Below are 24675 nucleotides of genomic sequence, written 5' to 3' on the forward strand. Positions count from 1 at the left end.
CCTGTGAGACTGTCTGCAGCCAAATTTCCTTAATTATATATAGTAATAAAGTAGGAAAACATATTCATTAGTTTTGAGCAACTGGATGCCAAGTCAAAATTTTATGGTAGCTCAATCCACAAAAAAAAAAAAGGAAATTATGGTGGCTCAGTGGCTGCATATATATATATATATATTATGATAGTCTTGATGTCTCGTGTATTTGGTGCAGGCTGCAATAAGACCTGGAAACATTCTTTCTTTGCGATTTATTAACAAAATCCAGCTGTGTTTGGCTGCTCTCATGAGAAAGTATTCAATACAAAAATAGAAGAAAAAAACCATGGGACCAGTTATGCATCCCATCATGAGATATAATGTCGTACCTTAATGTATAAAGTAATAAAACTATGACATACAATTAAGTTTAAAGTTTTGTTTTTTTTACTTTGGAGAGGGAATATTTGAACCTTGCGCCTGGTCTAATTTTAACTTTTACCTCACTCATTCTCATCATTTGAGCTAACTCAAAAAACATTATGTTTAAATTAATTATTGAGATAAAAATTATACATTGGAAAGATATAGTCTTAGGTTTATAAAAGTTGGACTTCTCCACTCATGGTATTATAGCCAGACAATACATGCGTTAAAGCTCTGCCCACATATCATATTTGAGTAATGTCACATGTGTGAGGGCATATCTATAGGAGAAAAACCAATTTAAAATAAGTGAATAGGGCCGACACTCTAGCTATAAGCGAACAACCTTTTTAGTTAGGTTTGTTACATTATGAATTTTAAGGATGGATTTTGTTCTTTTTTTGTGATCCATGAATTATTTTTGGTGGAATTATTCGAGAAGAACGATTTTGATATAGCTGTTATATATGAGTGGTCCCATATTAATTGGGTTGGCATGCATATGTTGAAATAAAGCACAGTCGTTTTCATGGACATTGATTAAGTGAAGAAATTAAATCAATTATTCTTTCTGTATGCACGTGAACGTGAATAATTCAAGAAAAGATAAGCCACATTTTTTAGCTTTAGTCCACGTGATATAGAATGTTGGATGAGGTTTTTGAGTTTTAATTCACGTGCTATGTGAATGACTGAATGTGATCGATGGATGGGATAAATTACAGATTCTATGTTAAAATCTATATGTAATTAAGAAAAAAAAAAAAAAAAAAAAGATGCCACATATCTGATAATTCTAAGCTAAATCTTCATGACCCAAACTAAGGCACATACGACAAAAAGACTAATATATGCTACCTTTCTAAATGAACAAAATAAAATCTAAAATAGGAATTATTTATTTTTAATTAAAAATTCTTTGTCCTGGGGAAAGTATTCTCTTGGGATCAAACAGAGCTTTCCTCTTCCGGAATGTATTCCATTTAGAGCCAAAGTGCTCTATCCAACCTTGCTGTGTTTTGTAGTGGCCAAGATACTGTTTCACCTCAATACCTGCGCTCCCACAAAACTCCAATATCTCTTTGTTTTGTTCCTCAAATGCCCCCCACTCATCAAACCCACTTGAATGCAAGAATCCAATGGTGTAGAAAATTTCTTCTTCAGGTACAACCGCAGACATCCTCTCATCCCATCTGCATTTCAATTAAATCCTAAATGGGTTAATTAATTATTTAATTGGGTTCAAATATGGATCACTTTACTTCATCATTTCTCTAATAGAGGTGAATCAATCCACTCCATTACGTACAAGTCTCACCTAACCCTTTATTAGATAGATAAATTTATTTGATTTATTTGTAATCAAAGAAATTAATCTTACTTGCTCCGGTTCATTGGGTAGAGGAGGACTGGTCCTGTGGTAATGTTTCGCTTAAGAACAATGTCTTTGAAGACACCTGCATCAAAGTCCGAGATGCGACTTTTGGGAACAAAGAGATTCAGCCATGGATGAGGAACATCCCATTGTCCTTCTGCCTGAAGTTTTAGCTCTCCGCTTCGAACCCTATTCAGAAATTCTACATACGACACGTCGTTCTCGAACATAAATCCAGGAAGAAAGCTTAACCCTTTTAATAGAATTTGAAGTTCCTGAAAAATAAAATAAAATAAAACAGGTCAACAAATATGAGCTTAGGATATATAGTCATCCGTGCACTGTTAGTGCGCGTGACACTCAGAAAAGGGCTAATTTGACGCGCGCATAAACGACTGTTCTTAGCAATTTACTGAAGTAGATGCAATTACGTACCTTATCCACGGTTGTTTCGGTTTGATGGTCATAAAATTTTGCTACTTCCAGACAATAGATTATGCCATATTTGGTTACTTGGGAAATAATTCTGGAGTGAGAGTCTTGTGGGAAAAAGGAGGATCTCCAGTTATCCGGAGGACCCTGGTTCATTAGAAGTGAACCTTCCAAATAATCAAGAGCATTGCTTGCTTTCCTTCCATTGATTGTGATTAAACGTTCTTGGTCACTGGAAAATGCTGAGAAGTCATTGTAAAGCATTCTTACCCACTTGACCTACACACAAATTCAACAAATTAATTTAATTATTTAATAGATACCTATAATAGATTAATCAATCTAGTAAATTAAAAATACTTTGTTATAGGAATTAGAAGAAACTTGTAAATTAAGAAGGACCACATATATTAATGGGTTCCACACTTCCACCCAAAAAAAAAATATATAAAAATAAAAAGAAGAAAAGTTAAAGAGAAGGAAAAAAGGTACCCTTAATTATATGTGATATTGGTTTTGATGATCATGATTAAGAAACAATGTAACATAGACAAGTCATTTTCAATTAATAAGTTAAAAAGTGCGCAGTAGTTACTTTATTGAGTTGTTCATAACAAATTGGAATTAATTAATCTATGTTATGTGAAATGGAAGTTTTGGGAACAATATAATTAACTGAGACAAAGTTCAAGCAGTCAATATATACGTACACACACGTGAGGCAGCTTCTACAACCATTGTCTGTTTTTGGTTTCTAACAATTAATATTGTACAACCATTAAATTAATAGTTAGTTTTGTTTTTAATTTAGAAGATTTACAGTAGAGTATATACATACCCTGCTCGGTGCTGGCTCTAGGACAATTCTGGCTCTAGCTATAATCCCAAACTGACCTAAGCCTCCAAGAACCGCATAGAAAAGCTCAGAGTTGTGTTGTGTGGAGCAAGTCACAAGTTCCCCTTGTCCTGCACAAACATAATTATCAGGAATTGGGTAAAACCCTAAACAAGTAGTGCGTGCATGCAAAGTTTTGCACATAATTCTTAATTAATTACAGCCGGTAATTATTATTATTTTTTATTTTAGAAAAGCCATATATATATAAGACTGTTGTTCATTCATCCAAGGTTAATTAACACTCATTAATGAATAAAGTATGTATATATCTGATCGATCATGAGGATCAGCTGGTGTGAACTTATCCTAAGATTTTCCAAACGCGTGGGGCCCAGTGAAAAACAAGCTTCAAACATTAGTAAATGCGTTGGAAAACAACTGTATTTAATGTTTCTCAACAACTATTTTGTATCTTACAATGTTGTCATATATTATACTGCTCAGACAATAATATTATGAGAAAAAAATATGGAGATCGATGACCATGAAATAATTCATACCAGTGACAACATCCATTTCATAAACATTGCTAATCTGAGGACCAAAACGGAACGTTTGGCCGCTGATTCCGGCGTTTGACAGCGTCCCGCCCACGGTCAAGTACAGGTAGTCGGTCCACGACACCGGTGTAAGTCCATGTTCTAATGTGGCATGCAGCACATCAATCCAAAGTTGTTCGCCTCCCACGTCTGCATAATAATAATAACTAGCCTCTTCACACGCGCTCTCGTGCAAATAGATGTTAGTGCTGGAGACTGTAATTCCAGACCCACCACGTCGATGATTTCTCAACGACGTCATGTCCACCACAACCCCATTAGGAGCCATGGCTTGTCCACGTGTCGAATGCCCCTGGCCTCTAGCAGCTATATTGAAAGGAACAGAAACATTGTTTGCGAATTTGATGAGGCTTGAGATGTCGTTTAAGGAAGTTGGATAAAGAACAGCTGCTGGGGTTTCTCTGGAGATATGGCCGAAATCGGAGGAGGCTAATTTAATGGCGTCTGGATCGTCACGAAGCCTGTACCCCCCTATGGAGGAAATCAAACGGCTCAGAATGAGTATCACTATGAAATATGTTGGATTTGGAAAATTCTCAGCCATCGATCTTTTCGAGGGAAAGAGAGACAGGGAGAAGGATATAGAGGTAGTGTTTGTGATGGTAGAGATGAAGTGAGAGAGAATGGGAGGTGTTTTAAACATATATATATAGAGAAATACAGCTGCATGAAAATTGGCTAGGGAATCTTCGTATAGTTAGTAGGACCCATTTTTATATAATGAGATGGTGTTGTGGCCTAACACGTATTCCCTCTTTCAAAGTTGCGCACGGACGAGACACGTGATCGACTTTGGATTCATCATTCTCCAGTTTGATATTGCTTTTAAAATTGGTAAAAACGTTTTTAGATTAATAAAAATAATTTTAATTATGTCTAATATAAATAAATAAAAGTACTTCTGGGTTATAAAAGCTTTTTCAAGTGATTTTTTGAAAAGCATATGTCAAATACTTCCTTAAGAAATACTTTCAAGTGCTTTTGTATGAAACACTTGAAATTTATATATACTTATAAGCAGAAGCGCTTCCAACAAAAGCGTTATTGATTATGAACGCTTCTAAAAAATAATACCAAACATGCCCTTTCTTTTCTTCTTCTTTCTTTTCCTTCCAAACTAATGAATTATTCATGTTAAGGAATTAATTAATGAGTTTCACTTATTACCCGTTTTGTATGTGTTTCAATAGCCTTTACTAAAATAATATATGATGATCGATGAAGATTCCTAGCACCCACAGAAATTAATTCTACTTCCATAAATAATCTTGTGGGCCAATTGGAGGGCTCAGATTTCTTCATCCGTGGGCCAATTTGAAGACCAAACCCGATGCATTTCGGCCGTTGGATTGTGATCTTCCAGTCAAGAAACTTCTAGTTTGGTCAATTTATATTGTGTGCAATTGTTATTTAAATATTTATTATTAGGACTTAGAATGGTCTTTGATTTTTTATATTTAAGGATGGATATGGTGGTCAACGGAATCATCAAAAGGATCTTTTAAGATTTCCTTTTTGGGTTTAGAGAGGATTCTGATGAATCAAGGCAATCGTTTGATTTTGAGATGCATGGATTTAATTTGACAATTTGTAACAAAACAAATGTGGGAGACATACATCACAAATTTTCTTCAAGCAAAGATTTGTTGTGTGTATCTTGAGCTACAAGTGATGGGTCAAAGTCAATTAGGGATATAATTAACCAGTCCATGTTTGTCACATAAGTCATTCGAATTTTCATTGTTTTCCAATGGTGTAATTACATGGTAATTTCCAGCAAAACATACAACAAAATGGAAAACAATCCAAAAACGTTTCTTACTGCATGTTTTCGAGCTTCAATCTTTAACCATGCATAAAACTTGGCTTAATAAAATGTCAACAAGTATAAACCACCGCAACATTAAAAAAAAAAAAAAAAAAAAAAAAAAAACCTTTTACCACATATACTAATCACATTACTTATTATATTTCTTATGTACAGATGTATAATTCACATGATACTTACATATGGAAGTGGGTCACGTACTCTTTAATTTTTATGAGAGACTAGATAGATGTGTGCAAATGTGAATTATGTGATAGTGACTTAAAAGAAAAGTGCGATACAATCGATGAGAATAATATGTAATTACTATATCATCCCTAATTTTTAAATTTAGTATTATAAATGTTTAAAATAATAAGAATATACTTGATATTTCTTCTGTCATATATGATTAACAAGGTAATTAAGTTCTAGCTCTAAATAATATACAAATATGGTAAGGAATGTGATTAGCAAATATATGGTGATCCATTTCAGCATCTTGCATGCTCTTATAAAAATATAGCAAGAAAACAATAGCATGCCATGCACACGCGAGAATCTATTATATAATTCACCACAATTTGGGCCCTGCCTGTTTAGTTGTACCATGGCGTGTACAAGTTTATATATATATTGATGCTTGCAACGGAAACATACATATTATATAGAATTAAAAGAATGAACCAAATAGTAAATTACTTATACTATTCTAGCTGTGTACTTATAGAATTGTTCATTTTGGTCAGATTGTACCCTTATAACACGTCATGGTTATATAAATAGCCAAAGATAATCTTTGACCTAAAGATCTCACAGGTAGCAAAATCTATTGGATGTAAAGACCTTCCACCATGCATGCTGACGGGGCACCATTAATTCATCCGTATTTTATCAAGTGTCCATTAATATAAACAGTAAAACAGGTACTGACAACTTTTTTTCTTAATCAAACACATCCAAAACTCCATTATTTCTTTGCGGGCCACATTCTATAAAAATCCAACAGCTCATTCTTATTTTGCGGGCCACATGCTACAAACTTGCTAAATCCATGCGCAACCTTGTTTCACTTGCATCTACACTTGATATGCAGTTTCACCTATCTACACATAATCTGCAGTTTCACCTGCATCTACAAATGATCTGCAGTTGTAACTTCAATAAACTGCAGTTTCAGTTCACTTACAGCGTTCCAAAAATTGTAGTTTCAGAAGTGAGCTTAAAAAGAAACTATAGTTGAAATTAGTAACTACAACTGCAAGTTTGCAAGTCTGCAATAAATTGCAGTTTCACTTGCAATTAGTAACTGCAGTTGCAAACTGCAAGCTTGCAACTCTAATAAACTGCAGTTAGTAACTGCAATTCCAATAAACTGCAGTTTCAGTTCACATACAACGTTCAAGAAATTGCAGTTTCGGAAAATGAGCTTAAAAAAAAAAATCAAGAACTTTCTACTGATAAGAAATCAAAGTAGGAGTCTACCATAAGCTGTGATCATGCCCAATCGAGGAGAAGCCAGAGTGGTCAAAGCAGATTTAAAAGGCTTCGATCAAGCTCGGATCGAGCAGATCCATTGCTTCTTGGTCGGCGTTGAGATTTTCAAGGCCGTTGACAGCAGCGCTGCTCATGGTGGTGGTGGTGTTCGTCCCAGAGGTGCTTGCTTTGCGAAGAAGAAGAACAAGAAGAACAAGAAGATGATGAAGAGGAAAGAGAAGAGAGACATACCGAGGGGAGAGAGAGAAGAAAGAGAAAGACAAAAAAGAAATAAAATGACAATTGATCAGATTTCAAAATAAGCTACCTAAGCTGTAACTTACCTTGTTGTTAAATAAAATTAATTGATGTACTGGAGAGTAAAAATAATAAGTAAAATGTAGCTTAGGATAATTAATTCTTTTATCAATAGCTAGCTCAATACTATCTAGCATATATATTCGCCTTAAACAAATAGTACTATATATATACAGCATGTATGCATATAGATGATATATGTTTAATTTCTTTCCAAATTAACTGTTTGCCAACAATGCAACATGTTTATTTTGTCAAACTGTTAATTCAGATTATCAAAGAACCAAATAAATCAATAATTTAGATTCATAATCTTACAATATAAAGAAAACAGTTCCATATACAGCATATATAATTAAAAATGCATGTAATTAATTTTTGAGACACGCATGTGCAGCATGGTTAGATGTCTAACCTAGGCATATATCCCTAATGAAGCTAAATTGATGTTATTAAATCACTAATTAATTATTAAATAAGTTGTGTGTACATATAACCAAGTTGATAGTTTATCAAGTTAATTAGCTTACTTAGTGAAATAATATAATATATATATATATCTATATAAATACATATATAACACCAGAAAAAGGTTCATGAAAACAACTAAGCATACCTGCCCACATGAATAAACAGTGATAGTTAGGTCTTTCTACCAAACATTAGGGATGGAGGAAAAAAAGGCAGAAAAGATTGGTTGTATATACATTATATATATATATATATATTACGTAGAAAATACTGAAATAACGATCATTAGCCATTCCTTTATGAATTCATACATATATGGACAGTTGAGAAAACAAATCATGAACTGTAAATTAAATGGAAGAGATTGAGATTTGAGAACTAGAAGACAGCTAGTCGATCAAGAGACTTTGGCACTGCCTTAATTAATTAGCAGAATCTGATAGTTAAGTTAATTAGAATCAAGTGTATATATATGAAGAGCATTAAGTACTAGCTTTCTGAATAATTTGTTTTCCTTCAATTCAGTTTCTGAATAATTTTCTTTTTAATTTTTCCTCTTTTCAGAATCTGATATATAGTTCAAGTCACATCCGACCGGTGAGGACTCTAGTTGCTTCAACTGTGTGATTGTCGTAGTTAATTAGAACATGACAGGAAGTAATAGGTTTGTTTGTCTGATTAGGTGACATATCTGATTTTTAGGATTCTAGCTATCTAGCTCGCTAGAATTGCATGCCTTGTGGGACTATAGTTGCTTGAGCGGATATTTGTTTGATTATTGAAATTTTTCTAATTTGATGATTGATTTGCTGAATCGAGGTCGAGTTTGACCAGGTAGCTAGGAGTCTTGACTTGACCCCAACCAATTGGATGATGCTGATTATTTGGATGGAGTAATTAAGTATCATCTAATAAGCTAGTCTTTTGCACCATCTAAACATTTAGCGAATCGTGACAATTATTCACATTAACAACATTTGAACTAATTGCATACATATTGTTGACAATAATTAGTAGAATCTCATCACATCGGAAATTCATAATTTTGCATAAAAATGTAACTAATTGATCTCTTCAATTTATTTACTACAAATTAATTTGGATTAGTGTTGTTAGACAATGATTGTCAGACATATATATATCATGACAGACGGAAACAAATAAAATTGGAGTATGAATAATTCAAATTCAGTACCTCTTAGTTAAAAATAAAGCTCTAATACTATATTAGACAATCACTAATTTACTGTGTTCCAAAAATTTAAACTTTCAAAAATAAGCCAACAGTATATATCAAATTAACAGATGCTCTAACTTTATGCATGCGTTTAAGTAAAGTTTGAGCTTAATCAATATGCATCAGCAGTAGTGCAGCTTGAGCATGGAACTCGACCAAGGTCAAGTCACAACCTTGAACTATAAATGATGACCCTAGTGTTGGGTGACAATTATATTTCACCAATATAAATTAATTCATTTGGCTGTCCAGCAGATATGAATCTGGACTAATTTTGTCAAATTGTGGACTTTAAAGGGATTTCAAGATTTTGCCTATCACTTGTAACAACGAAATGGCAATGCAGACTTGAGTTTGTGGATGCCATACGCTTCCTTCTGTGAGAGAGAGAGAGAGAGAGAGAGAGAGAGAGAGAGAGTCTTCTTTCAGACAAACATGAATAATATAGGCCTCGTGGGGGGGACTGTCCAAAGATACTGAATATCTTTATGGGGATCCAAGTCAAATAGCCCAAAAGATAACGTGGTCCAAAGTTCAAACAAACAAGTGAAGAAGCATAGCAAGAGCATATATAATTGCACCCACAGCCAAATCCATGTCACATATATTTCGATTTGCTCTTACGTACTGCAATTATATATATTCGTCCGTATATACGTACGTGCATGAACCATGAAGTTCGATCGAGGAAAACACTGCAAGTTCTATCGCACAAGGACTCTCGATCATCCACGCAGCCTACTCAGTCCTCATCATGCTTAACAATTTGAGTACAGATTCTCTACACATCTTTTCTATGTCAATATAATGTTTATATTCAAAATTACGTCACTTCACGTTTTTCTTTTTTTCTTTGGCAGCAGTTCACATGTTTCTTATTTGTTATATGAATTCCAAATATTAAATTCTTATGATGTTAGACTACTTAAAAACATATTCTATAATGTCTAACCTAAATATATATACAAGGGTCTTCCAATAGGGGATCCCTTATTTAGAGTTAAATAAAGGATACCCCTATGGGGCCTACATGGTTCGTTTTGCGTAGATTCGAATTGTCTATTTTTTATATCTCAATTGATAGATCATTTCTGTAAACAAATCAATCAAATCGAAAATCGTTTACCTATTTGATTAAGCGGTCCAAGTTTAGGTATTTATAGACAAACTAGTTGTTCATCCATTTATTTGATCCAAATTAGATATCTTAAAAGTCTCCGATTTGACTGATTTTTTACAGAGATGATCTATTAATGAAGATGTAAAAAATGGACGATTTCGATCGACACAAAACGACCCGTATGGGCCCCACAGGGGAATCCCTCATTTAACACTAAATTATAAGGGATTCTTTATTGGAAGGCCTCTTTATATATGTATATGCTTGTGTAGCTTAATTAGTATGTTTATGCGGGGTGCACATGCCTACATTACACGTACTTACGTGATGAGAACGAGAATAATAGAAGCGCTCGACTTGTCGTTTATATTTTTTTATGTACTGGGCAGATTGCTACTGTCAAACATTGAATATCATTATTACTGTTCGACAGTGGTAATTAGTACGTAATAGCCATTGTTATTATTATAATGCCGATGAATGTGACTCCATAAGTTTGAATTTTGTGTTTTATTAGTTTTTGACATGTTTATGTAAGAAAAGAACAAAAGGTATATCAATAAGTATCATTTTTATACAGTAATATATAGCCACTGTTGTACAGTGGCAATGATCGATGCTGTTGAACAATAGCTATTTTCTAAAAACGCGAAAGAAGAAAAAAAGCGCCGAGCGCTCAGCTCATTAAAGTGAATCAGTCTTTCACCGTATTTTTGCAAGTAAACCGTCCAATTATGAGCTTTTTGTTTTTGAACTTAAAAAAAAAAAAAAGACAAAATAATAATGTTGATGATATACCAAGTTTGACAAACTGAACCCACATCATGAGGACGTTGCTCGTAAAACCATCATAACTCCGGTACTTGATGCTGTCTGTATTATGGACGTACTTTAGGAAACAGTGGTATATAATTGAGCGGACAACATGGAGCTTCCATACATGCATCCTTCAAAGAAATATATATATATATGTTATAATCATCAATGTGAAGAGAAAATTTCAATCATTAAGCTTTTGGCCTCCCCACTTTCCATAAATGATGCTTTATGTTTTATAGCTTTTGCCCTCCCCCTAGTAGCAAAATCTGGCTCCCCCCTGCATACATGCGAACAAATGATCGACTTGCTACTTCATACTGCATATATATACATGAGAAAATTTCAATAATTAAGTTTTTGTGTGATTCATATTAAAGCAACCTATACGTACGTACTTCAATATGGCATCGATCCACACCGCCACAAATGTGTTGTGTTTATACATTAATTTATATATTCAAAGCTCGACTTTCAAAATCATATATTTTTGATTCCTTGTAGTATATTGGTGGATCTCTACAGTCATAGAGCAGGTATATATATATATATATATATATATATATATATATATATATATAAAATGAGGACATCCTCATGGACCTCATTACATAATTATCTATATATATAAATCGAATTTTAGGTGGTGGGGATATGGAGGGGTTGAGTTGTTGTTCTAGTGGAATTTGCGATCAATCACAAAGCAGGCGTGCATGTCACATGTCAGTCAATCTACATATATATATATATTAATTATGAGAGTGGTACGTGGTCAGTTTAATTATATAGGAATAGATATATGAGAGTATCAATCAATTTAATGTACTGTAGTACAACATGCGTATCCAATATGATCCAGAATTCCAAGAGATCGAGATTTGTTTCCATGAAGTCCACATGTAATTAGATACTGCGATCGATATCTTAGTAGCCTGTCAGTCCTCAGATCCTCGATTTACAATTCCACATGTTCTTGTCATGCATTTTATTTCTCTCTGGCAACAAGTCTTTCGATCAGTACGTACCCAATGGTGGTTGGTTTTGCTGTTCATCTTGTGAGTTGTCTAGTGTGTATGTACGTGATGACCAGCTGATCGATTTAATTTGTCAGTGATCAGTTGGTTCCTTCCTACGTGTAGTCGTGTATACTACTGTACCCCATTTTCTGTTCTATCTTTAGTGACACTAGCTTTTGGGTCACTGTCTGACTGTGTTCCCTTTTCATATCACCCCTGCTTAAATATGTGTATGCTTCCTTGCCCTCCTTGCCCTCCATCACAGTAACACAGTAACACACTGTATCTTTGAAGATGCGCACCAAATCAAAGTTTTGATACTACATAGTACATAAAAAGGCTTTTTTACTGTTTATTCATATAAATTTTAAGTTCGATCTCATTTCACCTCCTACAAAAAGTTATGTCAATTTACCACTTAAATAAAAAATTTGTTGCAATGTACCACCTTGAGCTCATTCTGTCTAAATTTCTATTAAAAATAATGGTGTTTTGGTTTTTTCACATCAGGTTTCTATTAAAGTGCAGAGAGTGAGAAAAAGAGAGAGAGAGAGAGAGAGAAACAAAAAGACTATAAAAAAAAAAAAACAGAAATATGCCCACGAAAATCACCGAACCGGGGGCCGACGAAGTCGCTGACACCGCTTGCGCGGATTTGGTGATTTTTGCATCCATTTTTAGAGAGAGATATAGAGAGAGAGAGAGAGAGAGTTGTAGGGGAGGCCGACAAGGTGCACGTGGGAGAGGTTGCCGGCCATATAGGAGAGATCGGGTGTTGGGTAGTTGCCGTTGAGGTGGCCGGAAATGGGGTGGTGTGAAGGGATGAAGAGGGTGCTAGGTAGTTTTAGTAAAATAATGAGATTTAGAAATGCATGTGCATAAAGTTTGTGGGGGTATAGAGTGGAGTTTGTTGGGTATGAATAGAAGCACTCCCTAAATAAACATCATGGGGATCCAAAAAGACAAAAATATTCCTTAAAAGGGAGTCACATGTGGAGCACATGATTTTTTTTAACGAAGTTAAGACGTAATGAGGGTCATGCAGTACCATTGTAACAAATTTTTATTTAGATGGTAAATTGACCCAATTTTGTTTAGGTGGTAAAGTAAAATCGAGTGTAAAGTTTAGATGAATAAATAATAATTAAAAGCCTATTAAAAAACAAAACAACAAAATGTGATACAAATAGCTAGTTTTATTCACAAATTAAAGGCACAAGATTATAGACGACTATATGTGTACATATCTTTAATTACTTTCACGTGCTCAAGTAGTACACATGATTAAGTACATATACCAGTCTTATTATAATTTGTAGGTAACATATTCATGCACACACATGCATCTTGCAAATACTAATTAGATAATATTCCTAGCTATATATATATATATATATATATATATATATATATATAGCTAGATACCGTTTATGTGTCTCAGAACCTATATATGGATTAGGCTTCAGCTACTTTAGAACGATTTTGACACTGATTCTAATTACTACTTCTCGATCACCAATTACGTACCAGCTAAATGGGTAATTAAAGTAATCTAGCTCTTGCTTGCCCTTAGAGCAAGAAAAGAAGATCAGGTTCTACAACAGTAATAAATTAATTTTAGGTTGTTTGAGAGTTGGGTATTAATTAAGGATAATGCTTTTTAGCTCAACACAGTAAAAAAATTGATAAAAGAGTTGGCAAAATAGAATTGACCCAAATTAAAAATAGGTGAGACTGGGGTACATATCATATTCACTTTTATCCAATTTGCATGGATCGAGTCTTTAATTTGCCTAGCTAGTGGAAATTTATGCTATATTGACCAGTCACAGTCATCCTTATTGAGAAGTTTCTTGCTGACAACATGATTGGAATATTGAAATTAATTAAGCAATTATATATTTATTCAAAGATTTGAAGCTTGGCTATAAATATATGGATCTGATATATTATATATATGAGTAGACTCTGACTCGATTTACTTGGTCTTAACCATCGTCCCAATTAAGCATTAATTAGAAGCTTCTTCTTTTTGTTCTCTCCCAGCTGGTCATTTGGTGCAGATCGATAGTGCCAATTTTGAGGTAAATTAAGCCCATCAGCTGCCAAGTGATCATTTCCTAGAATTGAAGCACCACCCATATAGAATTAATTTTAAAGAGAAACATAATAATGTATATATAATATATTAAGAAAGGGGACAGTGAGTTGAGCAAAGCTGTCCCAAACATGACCAAATCGTTTCAAAGTTCAAATCTCACGAATTCACACACTAAGAAAAATTAAGGAAATTTGAAGTTAAGAATGTGGAAGAAAACTCGTGGGTCTGGCTGGTCTCTGGAACAGCTGTTGAAACAAACACTGTACAGTAGTTTTGTCAACAATATGTATATTTCACAATTCACATGATAATGTATACATTCTTCCACAAAATCCAAAGTAGTCCTCTCCATAATGCGTTGTCCAAACCATGGCAAGTGACTACTTCCAAATCCATGCATGCATGCTTTCTTGTTGCTTCTGGTTTTCAATATCTTAAAAACATAAAACCCAAAGCTAAAAAAATTGATATGTACACCCCAACCTAAATTCTCTTTCAATTCTCATTTCTTTCCTAGCTAGGTTGTTTGGGTCACAAGAAGAGAAGAAAATTGAATAAGAATTCGGGTTGGGGTTGGGGTGTATTTATCAATTTTTCAATATTGAGATTTTGATTTCTAGGTCAGTTTGAGGTTGTGTGATGGATTGAGAGACTTTAAACATGTTTCTAGTAGCCTAAGAAATTGATTTAAGGTACCATGTTGAATTCAAAGAAAATTGAAGTTGGAAGAAATTTCAAAAATCTGGAAATTTTCTTAAAAAATGGGACAGTTTCGAATACCCTACTTTGTGATCATTTATCTCGAGTTTTATAGCTTCGTTTTAAATGCTTTTCATATGGTTGCAAAGAGGAGATTCATAACTTCAAAACTAGTATAAAATTGCTAAGTTTGGCAGAGATTTGATAGGTTAAAAGTTGGGCAAAAATTGAAAAGAAAAATTAGAAAACAAGGGATATAATGGACCATTTTGCCCCTTACTTAATGTCTGTTTATGATATTTTGAGGAAATTGACCAAAATGGCAAACATCAGAAAGTTCGTAGATCATAATGCAAAAAAAAACAAATTCGTGGACCAAACCAAAACAAAGTGAACAATAAGTAGACCAAATTAGTAATTTCCTCTTAATATAAAAATTAGATGTCAAAACTTAATTGAATCATGATGATTAATCTTAATTTCATTATTTAAATTTTTGAAAGGGCAACATTTAGATTTCGTATAAGGGTATACACAACATATATAGTTAGTAATATACGAGATGAAAAAAATACATAAGTGTATTATTCGAACTATTTGCTTTAATTTAGGTGAAAATTTTGGCTATATATAATATTATTTTTTATGTTTTAAATTTAAAAATTTAAAAATTTAATATTTTTCAAAAGTATGCAAATAATATGTGAAAAATACGTTAGAATACAAAAATAATATGTGTTTAGTATCGGATGATACATGTAATATTTTATTTGGATTGAAAAGTACGTGTATTTTTTTAAAAATAAGAAAAACGGAAGTTTTTTTTTTAAAGTAAATGATTATAAAGCCCAAAATTGGGCTTTCACTACTTTTAAGACCCAGGTCTTTTTTTGGTATTTGAAAGAAGCCCAATTTATACCAACCCGGTCCTCACTTCCGTCTCCGTCATTCTCTTTCCGTCTCCTAGCTTCTTTTCTCTCCGTCTATCTCCATCTCGATCCTTCTCTTTCTCTGTCTGCAAGCTTTGCCGCTGCTCCCTTCTTCGGCGACTCACCATTGTTGCCGTCTTTGATCGAACAATCGTTGCCCCTGCTTGGATCGATCTCGGTGCCTTTCTTCGGCAAACCACCACGAAGATGATCTTCTCTTCGCTTTGAGAAAGAGGTAGCAGAAGCCGCAGCTCCAGATCGACCTCCTTCCTCACTCCCCACCTCATAAGTATGTCTCTCTCTTCCTATCTCTATATCTCTTTTCTCTCTCAGCTTAGCTTGGAAACATGGCCTACGCTACCACTGAATTGGGGTTTCTGTTTTGGGACTTCAATTTCAGGTTTAGGACTCCAATTTCAAATTTTGACACTCCAATTTCAGATTTTGGGGTTTCTCTCTCCACTGATTGGTTTGTATGCCAAGCAATGAAAGTAATGGATTATTAAATGATGTTGAAGAATTGAGTTTCTAAAAGGTAGAACGTGGCATTAGCTTCTGTACTTGTAGTTTGTGTAACTACTTATCTATAGTATCAATTTGTGTAACTACTTGTATATTAGTGTTTCATTATCATTATTGAGTAATTCATTGTTTGTGTTTCAATGGCAGGGGAGGTTTTTTTCTCTTGACTTTTCCTTGACTAGAATGTTGTGGTCATGCCTATGTTTGTTTAGGTGGCAATACAAGTAGGATAGGTAGAGATATATATAGAGATTGGAAGATCCATCAGGAGAGAAATTAAAGATTGAGATCAGGAAGCTTAATTGGCTAAACATATATTTGTAGTAAGTAAGAAAGTAGCTAGTGTGAGTGAGTAGCAGTGTGATGGAAGAAGAGCAGCTGAGCCCAATAGCAGTGAGTCATCTGCTTCAACACACCCTCAGAAGCTTGTGCATTCATGACAACTCTCAGTGGATTTATGCAGTCTTTTGGAGGATCCTCCCTAGGAACTACCCACCACCCAAGTAAGGAATTTCTCATCACAAATTAATGAATCAACCAAAAGTCATGAAATTAAACTACTTTATTTTCCAAAACAAAAATGGGTTCATAATTTCGTTTCTTGTTTTTCTTCCAATGAAATTAATTTTGGTTTTTAACATATGTATATAATATTGTAACAGATGGGAAGGTCATGGAGTTTATGACAGGTCCAAAGGGAACAGAAGAACTGGTGACTAATATATCGATTTTGTTATTAATTAGTGTACGTAATTGTGGTATATATATAACTATATATATATACACGGGTGGTGCAGGATATTGGTTTGTGTAACTACTTGTATATTAGTGTTTCATTATCATTATTGAGTAATTCATTGTTTGTGTTTCAATGGTAGGGGAGGTTTGTTTCTCTTGACTTTTTTTTTACTAGAATTCTGGTGTCATGCCTATATTTGTTTAGGTGGCAATTCAAGTAGGAATCAAAGATGTACTACTGGAAATTTTATATATTGTTCAAATCATTTGTAGTTATGTCGTGCATCTTAGTTATGTTAGTAGAATATGTCATATTTATTTTATAGCCAATATGTAAGTGGAGTTGCGATTGTTACTGCTTGTCAGTAGCAATATGTAAGTGGGTTATACAGTAATGTGATTGTTATTTAAAATGTTATTTTATAGCCAATATGTAAGTGGAGTTACGATTGTTACTGTTTGTCAGTAGCAATATGTAAGTGGGGTTACGATTGACTTTTCCTTAAAAATGTTTGTTGATGCTTAGTTGCTGCGTTAAAAAGTTGTGTTTGTAGACATAATTTTGAGTGGATGAATTGCAGGTAACATTGGACAATATCTGATTATTACTTCCAGGCAGTAGCAATAGGTGATTGTTAGCAATACCTGATTGCCACTGGCAGGTAGTAGCAATTCCTAATTGTCATTGCCAGGTAGTAGCAATTCTTAATTGTCATTGCCAGGCAATAGCAATAGGTGATTGTTATTGCCAGACAGTAGCAATATGTTATTGCCAGACAGTAGCAATATGTGATTGTTATTAGCAGTAGGTGATTATTACTGTCAGGCAGTGGCAATATGTGATTATTACTGTCAGACAATAGCAATAGGTGATTGTTACTATGATAGTAACAATTATATTTATTATTAAAACACAAAAGATTACTGTGTGACAGTAGCAATCAAGTGATTGTTACTCTCTGAATTTTGTAATTTTCTATGGTTTGAATTTTGGTGATTGTTATTGTATGACGATAACAAGATATATTAGTTATCTTCAACATGTGATTGTTACTGTAAGACAGTATCAATTTCTGATTGTTACTGTCAGACAGTAGCAATAAGTGATTGTTATTATCAAACAATGATAATACTTGATTGCCACTGCCCGGCAGTAGCAATAGATGATTGTTACTATTCGATAGTAACAATTATATTTACTATTAAAACGTAAAAGATTATGGATGCCTCATCTTGATTTTTTGTATTTTATATTGGTTATTATTTAACATATTTTATGACATGAAAATACATAAATTATTATTTGTTTTTTTTGGGTAGTTTATGTACCAATTGGTACTGAAATGGAAAAAAAAAAAAAAAAGGGAAAAATGGCATTTTAAAAACACTGTAGCGCTCTACAGTAACGACGTTACTGTAGCACCGATTTTTTAAAAAGTGGGCCGCTACAGTATTTTACTGTAGCGCTTGGGCCGGATGAATAATGAATTTTAAAAAATGGACTTTAAAAAAAAAAACCTTTTTTTTTTAAATATATACATACATACGTACACGTATTATATTTGAAACTAACTATGACACAACTTAGTGGGGGAAAATTCATAAAAATTTAAAAAATTACTAAATATATTATTAATCAATATTAAACCAAGCACTTCAAACTATTCAAGATTACAATGGGGGCACAACTACCCAACTAGTTTAAATCTGCCCTGCTAATTAATTAATTACTAGTCATTGAAAATACTCTGCCCTGGGGATAATATCTTGAGTGGGTCAAACTTCAATTTCATTTCTTGGAAACTTTGCCATTTTGATCCAAAATGGTGTTTCCAGTCTTCCTGAGTTTCAAAATGGGGAAGGTACTGCTTAAACATAATCCCAACATTATCACAAAAGTCTAATATTTGTTTATTTACATCCTCAAATGCCTGCCTCTCATTGAACCCGCTTGAATGCAAAAGGCCTACAACATAGAAAACATCCTCCTCTGGTATAACTGCTGACATCCTATCATCCCACCTGCAAAAAAATTTCATACAAAATTTTCATTAGATCACAAAATGAAATAAAATAAAAACCGTAATTCATGATAGGGAAATGCATGGAATCGAACTTTTTCCATAAATGTCGGGGAAAATGTTGTACCATCAGAGTTAGATGTCTCCACGTAAAAATGAATCATAATTGCTTATCCTGTTGGTATTGATTTTGTGTTTATATTTAAAACTATTTCGTTATGAGCATTAATGAATCATATTTCTAGTACTATTGTGATTATAGAAAATTAACTTACTTGTTTCGGTTCATGGGATAAATGAGGCAAAGTCCTGTGGGAACCTTCTGTTTGAGAAGAATACCCTTGAAAACACCAGAATCGAAGTCCGAAATTCGTGACCTTGGTACAAAGAGATTGAGCCATGGATGAGGAATATCCCACAGCCCAAGTGACCGAAGTTTTTCCTCTTCACTTCGCACTCTATCCAGAAAATCTATGTACAACACATCTTTCTCGAATATGAATCCCGGAGCAAAGCTCAACCCTTTGAACAATTTTTCAAGTTTCTACAGAATTAGGAAGAATTAATTAACTTGAAATGCTCAATGCAAACAATTAGCTAGTACTCTAGTATATACTTTTCTAATTAATTACTTTAAACATTATCGACCTGTAAAATTACATGAAATGCATCTCAACCGTTGATATATCTGATCAACAATTATACATATATATACGATGATAGTGATGATGAGGTACCTTTTCGACGGTATCTTGAGTGCTATCAACATAATATTTGGCGACTTCCATGCAGTAGATGATGCCGGATTGGTTTATTAGAGAAGCTATTCTTGGTTGATCAGGTATTGGATAAAAGGAAAGATCTAAAGGACCCTGTTGCATTAGAAGGAAACCTTCTATATAATCGAGTCCATTATCTTTTTCCATTTTGGTTGAGATTAAACGCTCTTGGTCGCTTGCAAATGCAGAGAAGTTGCTGTAAAGTATCCGTACCCATTTAGCCTGCAAATTAATACAGAATCACATGCACCACTCAAATCCTATTTTGAGCAAACAAAAAGAGAGTATTAATGTACTTAATTCTTAATTTAATTATGTATTTAATTATACCCTCTTGGGAGCAGGTTGTAGGGCAATTCTTGCTCTGGATATAATACCAAATTGGCCTAAACCTCCAAGAACCGCATAAAATAGGTCAGGGCTCTTGCTAGAGGAGCAAGTTATGAAATCCCCTGTCCCTGTAAAAAATAAAAAATAAAAATCCTAATCATATGTATTAATTATTAAATCTAAAATAAATAAAAAACTATTAAATCATATTAATTATTTCGAGGTGCTTTAATTCTTAAGGTTTTTGGAACCTTTGGGATAAAGAAATCGATCCAAATCAAAACATTAATTTACACCAAATCTCGTTAAAAGCTAGATTTAGTTCTTTTTTTAAGAATACAGAAATTAATACTAAATACGTGCATGCTTTGGCTTTACAATCATGAGTAAGTACCCGTTTGGGATTGTGGTGGAGGACCTAAAAGCTGCTGTAGATGACAATTCTCAATCACCTACAGCAGTTTTGTTGTTTGGTAAAAAAATAAAAAACTGCTTTCTCCCACAATTCTCAACTCCCCACAGCAAAAACAGAAAGCAGGTTTCTAGATGCTTTTGAAAACTGCAGTGAATCACAACAACAATGAATATTTTATTTTTCCCATACTACCCTTATTGATTTCTATAATTTTTATTTGTTTATTTTAAATTAAAAAATATGTCCATTGTTAGGTATATTTTATATTGTGATAATTAATTATGATATTTTATTTGTACGATTAAAATTATAACATACTTAAAAAAAATAATGCTAATACTTATTTAATAATGTTGTTCTTAAAAAAATTAATGCTAATAAAAATTTTTAGCAACAAATTTTAAAAATAAGTAAAAAAACATTTTAGTTTTACCAAACAAATAAGTGAAAGACACTTTCAGCATCATGTCCATTTAAGTAATTATATACAGTCACAACACTTTTACATTAACATTTACCAAACACTTTGATACTGTTTTTTGCAGTCACATTACTTTTGAAAACATAGTTTACGAAACACTCAACTGCTTTACTTTACAGCTGATTTTACTTCACAACTGTTTTACTTCATAGCTGTTTTTTCTCACAGCAATACCAAACTGGCCCGAAGAATGTTTGGATTTTAAACCATTAATGTTTAGAGGAAACCTATAAATGCATACATAGGAATTAATTAAATGTATACTAAACATGTAGAAAAAAAATATATATATATATATTATATGGGTTGACCTTATTTCTATTTTTTATTAAGGTTGACCTTATTTATATATATATATATATGATGCATTAACAATCTTTCTAATTTATAATCACATTTAAAGATTAGTGATATTGTGTTTTATATGACATCGATCATTTGGGTATATATAAATACAATTAGTTTAAAGGTTCATTCAAATAATAAAGGAAAAGGCTAAATTTATGTCACCATAATTATCCAGATGATGAGCTTAAAATTACAAAAAAAAAATCCCAAATTAATTTTGATGATTGGATACATATAAAGAGGAATAAGTAATTAATTTGAAAAATTTATAAGTTAATGGGTGGTCAAAACACTTGTTGAGGTGCATTTATTTCATTGAACATGCATGCAGTAGAAGGCAATATCGGTTATGAATTTTAACTAAAAGTCTTGCACAAAGTCAAATGCATTAATTGAATATTATAAGGTTCCAGCAAGAGAATGCAAAAAGAGTGAGTCTGTGACATACTCTTACCAGTTATAACATCCAGTTCATGGACATTGCTAATTTGAGGACCAAAACGGAACGTTTGACCGCTAATGCCGGCGTTACTGAGTGTCCCGCCGACGCTCAGGTACAGGTAGTCGGTCCACGAAACCGGTGTAAGGCCATGGTCCAGAGTTGCCCGCAACACATTGATCCAAAGCTGCTCACCCCCAACATCAGCGTAAGAGCCCAAAGAAGGGCTCTCCGATGCTATAATTCTCGACCCATTAGTACTCAGCGTTGTCATGTTTATGACAACGCCATCGTAGGTCAGGGCCTGTCCGCGAACAGAATGGCCCTGGCCTCTGGCAGCAATGCCGAAAGGTGCAGAATTGTTGTTTGCAAATAAAATTAAACTTGAAATATCGTTTGTGGATGTTGGATAAAGAACTGCAGCTGGGAATTGTTGAACTATGTGGCCATAATCTATAGAGGTTGAATTGATGGACTGGGTATCATTTTGAAGCTTATCAGCGATTTCCTTAGGTGGGTTTAGGAGCAAACTTGTCCCAGTCATGGATAACATAAACCCTGTGAAAAAAGCCAGGGTAAGGTATTTTGGAAGTACTGCAAAATGGTCAGCCATTTTTGTTTTTCTACAAGCTAGTAAAGGAATTGAAGGAGAGGTTGGTGAGAGGAGAGGGAAAGAGAGTTGTATATATATAGGTAATTAAAATGGATTATAATAAATAGGAATAAAGAAATTAATGTTGGATTGCAGAGGAGCATTGGCTGGCGTTAAATATTAACGTCGTTCTATGGCCGGCCAAATTGTGTATGCTTTTTACAAATGTACGCAAGAAGAAGAGTACGTACTACTTCAGTTGAGTTGAGATATACAGTAATTAATTTGCTGCATCCTTCTTTTCCAGAGTTACGCAATTGGATAAGACTTTGAACTAATTTACCTTCGAATAATTAATTGGTTGTAACGCGCTCTTAATTACTTAATTGTGTTATATAATTAGATTTTCACACATTGCTGAATCTGTAAAGTATCACAATTATTAATTCTTTTACAAGCCACATAGCCAGTATATATGCAGAGGACTTTTATATATATATATATATTTATATTTATATATATGATGCTTACATCGATCGATCATGCATGAATTTTCATCATTATGTATATGTGCAGTGCCGGCCCTGTATATGTGCAGTGCCGGCCCTGAAGTGTGCACCGAGTGCGACCACCTAGGGCCCACTTTTAAGGGAGGCACACAAATTTATATATTATGTATATATTAATATATATATATATTAAAAAAAAATAGTTGTTAGGTTTATTTATAATGTCTTCGCTGCAATTAGGCCTTTTTATTTATTGTGTCAAAGTTGTTATCTAGTTTCTTTTTTTGAACTTAGGGCCCCCTTTGTACAAAAAAAAAAAAAAAACTAGGCCGTTCTAAGATATAAAATTTGAGTTATGCAACCTATTTTTTATTGATTATTAGTTGAAAGCCACCTTTTTATTTCTTTTTATTTCCTTAATTTATGTTTGGTCAACTTGCTTCATTTTTTCTTTGGTTTCTCACGTGAATCACAAGAGAAGCAAGCCAACATCCTAATCTGCATGGCAGTGGGTCTTTTTTGTCCTTAGGTTTACACCTCTTTTTTTTTTTTTTTCATCAAAAGTACATGCCTTCTTTCTGGAAAGTTGGATTCAAAGAGCATGTTTGCTTTGAATTGGCAAAGACGGATCTTTGCCTCTCCATATAGTCTTGTGGAAAACTGGTTTTTTTTTTTTTTTTTTGTTCTCTACAAGCTCTTTCAATCTGAAAGAAATTAGAGAGTTCTCATTGAGGCAATAAGTTAATTAATGTTTGAGTATGTGTTTTTCTTTTTTAATTTTTCTCTTATATTTCTATAAATTATTTTTTTTTTCAATTATTTTTTGACGTTCAACCAAAAATTTCTTAATTGATTACTTGATGTGATCGAAAATTTTCTAATTAATTTCTTGTCAATTGTGAATTGTTTTGCAAAAAATTTTATTAGGGGCCCAATTTAGATTTCGCTGTTGAGCCTTCCAAAAGTCAGGGCTGGCCCTACGTGTTTGCAGCCCTCAGGGGATCGGACATGTCATGTTCCTCCTCCTACACGTACATACTTTCTTTATATAACCTTCCCACTTCAAGTTACTTGCTATTTCTGTTTTGTTCCGTACTAATACGTACCCCATTAAATATCTCTTGTGACATTGTCCATTGTAGGTATGGTTTTATACGTTCCAATTATGAAAAATGTCGATCTTCATGCATAAACAACTTCACAATATTGTCTTCTAATAAATTTTAAAAGAATTCGAAATTCCATAGAAATTTATGTGTATCTAGTTTAGAATTTTAAAGATTTTATAGATATCTAGATGTATTCAATTCAGAATTATAAAAATTTTATAGAAATCAAGGTGTATTCAATTCGGAATTTTAAAGCTTTTATAGCAATCCTAGTGTATTAAAAAAATCATTGATTTTAAAGGATTTTATTAAGTGATGAATTTTGATGGATTTTATGAAAAATCAATAACAATCTATAAAATTCATGAAATTTGTAAGAGTATAACTCTTTAAAAATTCTTTTAAATCTCAATTGAATACACCTTCTAATGCATTTGAAAAACAAACTAATCTCTTGATCACCCGCTCAACTTATGAAGCTCCAACAAGTAAGAGAGCACAAATGTTCGGATTGTTTGGTGTTTTTACATTTTGATATATAATTTAGTTAGAGGAAATTGAAAGAGACACAGAATACCGATTGGTAGCGTAGGAGGGAACAAAAAGTTACCCTTAATTTTTTAATTAAAATCATACTTTCATGCTTTTTTTTGGTTGGATGAAGCTTTGGGAGTTTGGACCAAGGGTTTAAATTTCGAAGTTTTCGGCGAAATTTCGCCGAAAATTTCGTTTTTT

At 33.3% G+C, this 24675-nt stretch overlaps 2 protein-coding genes across 2 annotated transcripts; both read right to left on the reverse strand.

The window, feature by feature from the left end:
* Positions 1–1210: 1210 nt before the first annotated feature.
* LOC147285161 (cytokinin dehydrogenase 3-like) lies at positions 1211–4217 on the reverse strand. Its single transcript, XM_086244556.1, has 5 exons — positions 3608–4217; positions 3048–3175; positions 2213–2488; positions 1784–2052; positions 1211–1595 (listed from the first exon to the last, which is right to left on the reverse strand). The coding sequence occupies exons 1-5, from the start codon at positions 4209–4211 to the stop codon at positions 1307–1309; spliced, it is 1566 nt and encodes a 521-aa protein (XP_086100682.1). The 5' UTR covers positions 4212–4217; the 3' UTR covers positions 1211–1306.
* A 14430-nt stretch (positions 4218–18647) lies between these two features.
* Positions 18648–22343, reverse strand: LOC147285162 (cytokinin dehydrogenase 2-like). Its single transcript, XM_086245049.1, has 5 exons — positions 21746–22343; positions 20048–20175; positions 19676–19939; positions 19214–19482; positions 18648–18939 (listed from the first exon to the last, which is right to left on the reverse strand). The coding sequence occupies exons 1-5, from the start codon at positions 22341–22343 to the stop codon at positions 18648–18650; spliced, it is 1551 nt and encodes a 516-aa protein (XP_086101175.1).
* Positions 22344–24675: the final 2332 nt, after the last annotated feature.

Source organism: Dryas octopetala, chromosome 5, assembly GCF_963921425.1.
Source record: "Dryas octopetala chromosome 5, drDryOcto1.1, whole genome shotgun sequence".
Classification (NCBI taxonomy): domain Eukaryota; kingdom Viridiplantae; phylum Streptophyta; class Magnoliopsida; order Rosales; family Rosaceae; genus Dryas; species Dryas octopetala.